Genomic DNA, 6,877 nt, shown 5'->3' with positions numbered 1-6,877 from the left:
GCTCAGGTAGTGCAGCTCATCCAGGATGGCACATCAATGCGAGCTGTGGAAAGAAGGTTTGCTGTGTCTGTCAGCGTAGTGTCCAGAGCACGGAGGCGCTACCAGGAGACAGGCCAGTACATCAGGAGACGTGGAGGATGCCGTAGGAGGGCAACAACCCAGCAAGTAATTGTTTAAATAATTTACATAGTTTTTTAAGGCTGCCTGTCCAGTGTCAGATGGAATACTCACTGGATTATCTACAAGCCCATGCCCGCTCAGGTTGATATTATACAATATTCTTTCTCTGTAAAAACAGAAAAGTCCTATTTGGAATGTGTGAGCTTCGGAATAAAGTTAAAGTAGATGGAGAAATCATGTGCTATTAGGGCATTAATTGATGACTGATTGTTAGTTTGCAGTGTATGTCCTTGTTTTATGGATTAACCTGTTTTGTGAATAAATTTTTGCATTTGTTTCTTTTTGGATTTCTGTTTGGTCTTGCTCTTTGGACTGTTATTATATCAAGTGCGTTGCACTGCGAAATCAACGTGATACTTAGCAACATCTTCAGTGGTGCGTTCACTGTCATTCTGTAATGTAGAATTTCCACCGTTTAGACACTAACATTTCTGACGGTTATGGTTAGGGTAGGGGGCTTTGGGGGCCTGTCAACACCTTTAACACGAACGTAGCTAGCGCTAGCTAGCACTTCCGGTCTGTAGAAGATGCCCCAGAGCGTCTCATACAGACGAATCTGGGAGCATCTCAGAGACGCACCGAGAGTGTCTCCCACAGACTACGCTTTGTAACAAGTAACTACGCTTTTTTCACTTTTTCTGAAAGCGTCGGTATTGGGAGCCCTGAGATGAGAACAGTCTGGTAGCTGGCAGAAGCACTTCCATATGATGGTGACATCACGTACCGATCCCTGTGCTGATGCCTGCGACTTTGCTGCAGGGAAATGAAGACACACGACTGACTCACCTTACTTTCTATTGTGATAGTTATTGTAATACCTCTTGTGAGAATGATCAGGGTCCAGCCTGAACACCTCTTCGATTAAGGAAGAAACTTTGATATGTTACACCACTAGTATCCAAGCTGGTCCCAGGACTGCTCAAACTCTGTATTACATGGAATGATATATTCTATCTCACTCCTCCTCTTGTGGGTCTTAGGGTCAGACCCACCTCCACCTCCACACATTTTATTGAAACAATATGCTATTCCACCCTACAGCACTTCTAAAGACATAAAACATCTCCAAAGAAATAAGGCATCATCTTCATACTAGTAAAACATTGTATATGCATAAAACAATCAACATTACCACATGCAAGTTTGTGTGATAGTACTGTATCACATGATGACCTTCAGAGCGGCAGCCTTCTCACAAGAGCCTCTATGTATTCATAAATCTATTCTACACTTATCAGGCCCTCTTTACCAGGGCCCCCTATGTTTATAAATCTTAGTTTACTCTTATCGAGCCTGGACCCAGGTGTTATCAATTTTATGTGAGTATCTAACAATGCCCCATTGTCTCTCGTTTGGAAGTCTAATTAATTTTGAATCATGATGTTCACCCTAACTTCCCCTCTGGCCTATTCGCAACATTGCTTGACTAGCTGTGTGTGTGTGTGTGTTAAATCTGTTGCTATCTACAAAAATGTGAAGGCCACATCCTGAGAGCAACAGGCTGAGCAAGAGAACTGCACCTCAAAGTTTCAGTGTATCTTTCAATAAACACCTCAAACATTAATATAATAAACATAAACATTATCCTAATCAAGCTAATAGTCAAATTAATTACCCAAATGAATTAATCCTGCTGAAATAAATTACTGGATGTCACGCAGCTTACTACAATTAAATCTTCCAAAATCCAATGTCACTGAGAACTAAAATAATGGCAAACCTAGCTGATCTAGCAACTTATATTAAAGTGGTGATATTATGCTCATTTTCAGGTTCATCATTTTATTTAGGGGTTGTGCCAGAACAGGTTTACATGATTTCATTATCAAAAAACACCATATTTTTGTCATACTGCACGTTGCTGCAGCTCCTCTTTTCACCCTGTGTGTTGAACGCTCCGTTTTAGCTTTGGAGTAATGCATCATACTTCAACAAGATCTTTGTTGGGAGTTGCACATGCACAGAACGTCTCGGGTTACGTATGTAACCCTTGTTCCCCGAGAAGGGGAACGAGACACTGCGTCGGTGACGACACTATGGGAACGCCTCTGGGCGCGGCAGGGCTAGATTGGCTATTGGCGTTGCTAGAACGGTAGCGTGTGATGGCGTAACTGGAGGCATATATAAGCACGCCAGCACACCGGACACATTAGCTCTTTGCTATGAAGCAAGGCACTCCAGGCGGGGCGAGGTGTGGCGGACCGACGCAGTGTCTCATTCCCCTTCTCGAGGAACACGGGTTCGAGACGTTCCCCTTCGAGGGAACTCGAACTGCGTCGGTGACGACACTATGGGAACGAGAATACCCACTATTCCACGCCGAAGCCTCCGTCTGCCCCCCAATCGTGCAGTAACCCGTAGGCACGACTAAGAGGAGAGCGCACGGGTGCCGGGTGCAGAAGGAAGGTCCAGACTGTAAAACCGGATGAAAGTGTGAGGAGTGGCCCAGCCAGCTGCCTCATGCAGGCTGAGATCCTCTGGTATGGGGCTGCTGGCTATTCCGAGGTCTAGGTTTAGGTCTAGGGCTATTCATGACAGGGACCCAAAACTCTGGAACAGTCTTCCGGAGGAAATCAGGCTTGCAGAGTCTGTTCCTATAGTTACGTATTGTAACTCCAGATTCTATAGGTATAGGAGCAGCCCTCCAAGGTTATCGCTAGTTGGTTTATCCCTTGTGCACTGAAGAGCTTTGTCTATGCTAGGGCTGGGTGATATGAACCAAAAAGTCATATCCCAATACTGTTAGGCAGACCTCCGGTATAAAATACATATCAGTATTTTAGTTGGCTGTGGAGGGGGGGTTAGGGGCATGTTTTTACTATTTGTAGGAACTTAGCTTGTTTGTTATTTCACCGTTTTAATTATACTTCATTCTCCACCTTATTGAATCTACCTCCTTCAGTTCTCTTGACACTTACAGACCTTCGTTCACAGCAGCCGCATGTTAACCTTTCAAAACAAAACCAACGTGGTAGCTAACGAATTACATCTGCACTAGTGTGTTTACTGTTGCTTTACCTGGTCCATGCTTCCACCGTGTCGCGACTTGTAACTTAATGACTCCGTGTTTCTCTGAAAAATGCTACAATGTGTCGCCACTTATACCTGGGCAGCCCGTCGAAGTAAAGTGTATGTGTGGGAAACACTGACTGAACTGTTGTTTTTTAAAAGCCAGGTCTTCAGCAGTCTCTCCTTCCATTGTTGTTAGAGAATTTGTGAGTAGACGGCTCGGTGCAGACACACAGGGAGGGGCGGGGCTGTGCGGTGAGGGAGAGAGAGAGGAGCAAACGCTGGTAGGACTTTACTAAACATTAATTAACTCAACATCAAGCTAAATTGGTATAAATAGTATTGTCTAATTTTATATCTCTTTTGAAATTATATTGGTATGTACTTTATACCGATATACCGCCCAGCCCTTGTCTACACCCACAAGCAGGATGGGCCACAAACATGGTCTCTCTGCATGAGTGAGACCTGGCAATCTGCTCCCAGATGGCTTTTTTCTTCAACCACTGAGAGAGCCAGTGAGGTCAATGGATTAAAAGGCTGCACCTATGCTCATAGATTCTGGAGATATGGTACCTTCTACATCATTCTACACCCAGAAACTGTTCTCTGTAGTGCGCAAACAGGACCCCAGCAACAGGCAGCCGTGCACGCAACATAACATGACAGAGGAGGTGGAACGCAGCTTCTTCCTCTGACCTGTGAGGAAGAGGTAGGAAGCTGGCCAGAGTAATCACCCTTGACCTGAAGGAGCTTGTAATGCTCTTGGGCATGAAGGCGGATTAGGATGCAGGACAGAGGAGATGCAGTCCTCCTGGATTCTGTGACTGCAGAGAGGGCAGCCAGAACGCTGACTCTCTTGGCAGATATCAGCGCCAAAAGCAGTGCGGTTTTGGTGGAGAGAAATTTCAGCAACGTTACTTCCAGGGTTTCGAAGGGACCTTGGACATGGAGCGTAAAACCAGCATCGAGTCCCACTGAAAAGCAGAAGGCCTACAGGCCTATGTCTGCACATACAGTCGCTTGAGGGTGCGCAAAAGTGTCCACTCCCAGCCGGGTGGTTTCCTGAGAGCTCAGTAAGGACCAAATGGTGCACTGAGCGTTCTCTCGTGATGCAAGCAGAACCACCTCTGCCACGCAGAACCTACTGCAGATGTGAGTGATCAGATCAGCGTTGAGGCTCCTGTCTTCTTGGCGAGGGCCCCCCCTCGACATAATGTCTGCCCTTCTGTTCAGCATGCCTGGAAAGTTCTCCGCTCTGATGGACAGTGTCCGCCTCGAGCAACAGCTGTATGGCAAACTTAAGTAGCTGTGCCGAGCGTACTAGTAGTATGTGCTGCTTTGGCAGTGAGTCTAGCCTGCGTGATAGCAGTCTGGCTCATACAGGGTAGGAGAAATGTGACACAGCAACGAGTGACTCCAGAGAGACAGTCACGGTTGAGGCACATGTTCTTAGGGCTTTGTTTGTTTATTTCAAAAATTTAAGAGAAGTCATTGCTGCCAGCCGGGCTGCCCTGTATATTTTGGATTGATGGATAGACCGCGGTTCCGTGGCCACGCTGCTGACCCGGGGGAGCAGGCAGAGGAGCCGGCTGGGGGGGCAACACTGGGATGGTGTTGCCGTACTCATGGGCTCATGCTACACCACCTGACCGAGTCAAGGAGGGGTGCGTTGAGAGAGCTCCGCTTAGAGCAGAAGGAATGTGCTGCTTATGCAGTGAGTCCAGTAAGTTGTTATTTGTCTGACTACCGCGCAGCTGGCTAACACAATGTGTGTGAAATGTGAAAAAGAGCGGCGACTGACTCAGCTGAGACAGTCACGGGTTGTGGAACACATAATTTTCTCTTGTTTAGTGTTGTGTTGCCATTCTCGCGGACACATTGGTAGGCGGCTGACCGTGTCAGGGAGGGGGGCGTGGAGAGAACTCTGCTTGGGGCAAAGAGTAAGGGTGTACTCACACTAGGCGATCTGTACCATGCCCGAGCACGTTTATTGGGAGATCTCATCCCAATTGGTCGCAAACCCCAGGCTGTTGAGGTGCAAGATCAACTTGGCTGTGTGGAGAAACCCAAGGCTTCAATTTCTCCATGACCATGAGGTTGTCTAAGTAGAAAAGAACCCTCATGCCTGCTCGCGCAATGATTGCAGTGCGGTGTCCATGCATCTGCTGAGCGTGTGGGCCGTAGGTTGGACCATTATCTTAGCATTGACGAGTGTGCAGTTTTGTGGAGACTGGAGCGCGTTATACACCGAGCCGAAGATGGAGGAGGTTCAGTGGGGAGGAGAATGCTCTTTGGGAATGTACTATGTTTAATGAAATTTAAAAATATATGTTGCTCTTAATAAGACTACCTAGGAATAACTATCTGAAACTACCTTGCACAGCACACGTACCAAAATTTTAACCTTTCACAATTAATTTGTGAGAAAATGAGGGGAAAAACGATATAGGCAGGTGGCTCTCGTAGTTAAAGGCCACATGTCCAAAGGCCAGACTGCAGAGGCGCATTCTGAATGACACCGATGTGTTTTGACATGGCTCACACAGGGGAACACACACACACACACACACACACACACACACACACACACACACACACACAGCTGCAGAAATACACAAAGATAGACATACTTGCAGGGGTTTATGTCCTCACCACAACAGTGTTTTATCTTGTCAGTATGTATCTTATCTAGCTGCTGAATATAGCTTTTGGGTTATAGGTGCTGTCAGAGACTGCAGAGGAAAGCCAGGTCTGTGTTCTGTTTATGTATGCAAGTGTGGGTTTCTCTGCACACATGTTGAGATGAATGAAATTCATTACAGCTCCGCCGCTGCTCCTATCAATTTCAGAATATACTCCTAAAATGAACATCTGCCACATTGTACAGCTGCTTGGCCACAGGTGATCCTGTTGTTGTTGTCGTCGTAGTTGCAAGGCTCACAAAGAGACAGTGTCCTTCAGAGCGTCTTTTATCAACTTGACAGGACGTCCCTGTCTGGAGGGTCATCCTTAAACCTTTCAGGAGGTCCTCATAGTACTGAGGTTGTCCTCCCTCTGCTCAAACACCTCTTGTATTCACACACACTCACATGTAGCACAGTGATGACAGAACTTTACCCTCATTGGTTAATGCTTCACTGACATACAGTGGGTACGGAAAGTATTCAGACCCCTTTAAATTTTTCACTCTTTGTTTCATTGCAGCCATTTTCCAAAAATCAAAAAAGTTCATTTTATTTCTCAGTAATGTACACTCAGCACCCCATCTTGACAGAACAAAACAGAAATGTAGAAATTTTTGCAAATTTATTAAAAAAGAAAAACTGAAATATCACATGGTCATAAGTATTCAGACCCTTTGCCGTGACACTCATATTTAACTCAGGTGCTGTCTATTTCTTCTGATCATCCTTGAGATGGTTCTACACCTTCATTTGAGTCCAGCTGTGTTTGATTATACTGATTGGACTTGATTAGGAAAGCCACACACCTGTCTATATAAGACCTTACAGCTCACAGTGCATGTCAGAGCAAATGAGAATCATGAGGTCAAAGGAACTGCCTGAAGAGCTCAGAGACAGAAGTGTGGCAAGGCACAGATCTGGCCAAGGTTACAAAAAGATTTCTGCTGCACTTAAGGTTCCTAAGAGCACAGTGGCCTCCATAATCCTCAAATGGAAGACGT

The 6,877-nt window shown here is 45.9% G+C and overlaps 1 protein-coding gene across 1 annotated transcript in view; it reads left to right on the top strand.

Annotated features, from left to right (window-relative positions):
- LOC123983449 (dynein axonemal heavy chain 9-like) overlaps window positions 1–5,281 on the top strand; it is a 137,072-nt gene extending 131,791 nt beyond the window's left edge. The window contains 1 exon segment of the mRNA XM_046069706.1: window positions 5,078–5,281. Within this exon segment, the coding sequence (XP_045925662.1) occupies window positions 5,078–5,281 (204 nt within the window).
- The last annotated feature ends 1,596 nt before the right edge of the window (window positions 5,282–6,877 follow it).

This window comes from Micropterus dolomieu, linkage group LG14, assembly GCF_021292245.1.
Source record: "Micropterus dolomieu isolate WLL.071019.BEF.003 ecotype Adirondacks linkage group LG14, ASM2129224v1, whole genome shotgun sequence".
NCBI lineage: Eukaryota > Metazoa > Chordata > Actinopteri > Centrarchiformes > Centrarchidae > Micropterus > Micropterus dolomieu.
This window is presented reverse-complemented; position numbering and strand designations above follow the sequence as displayed.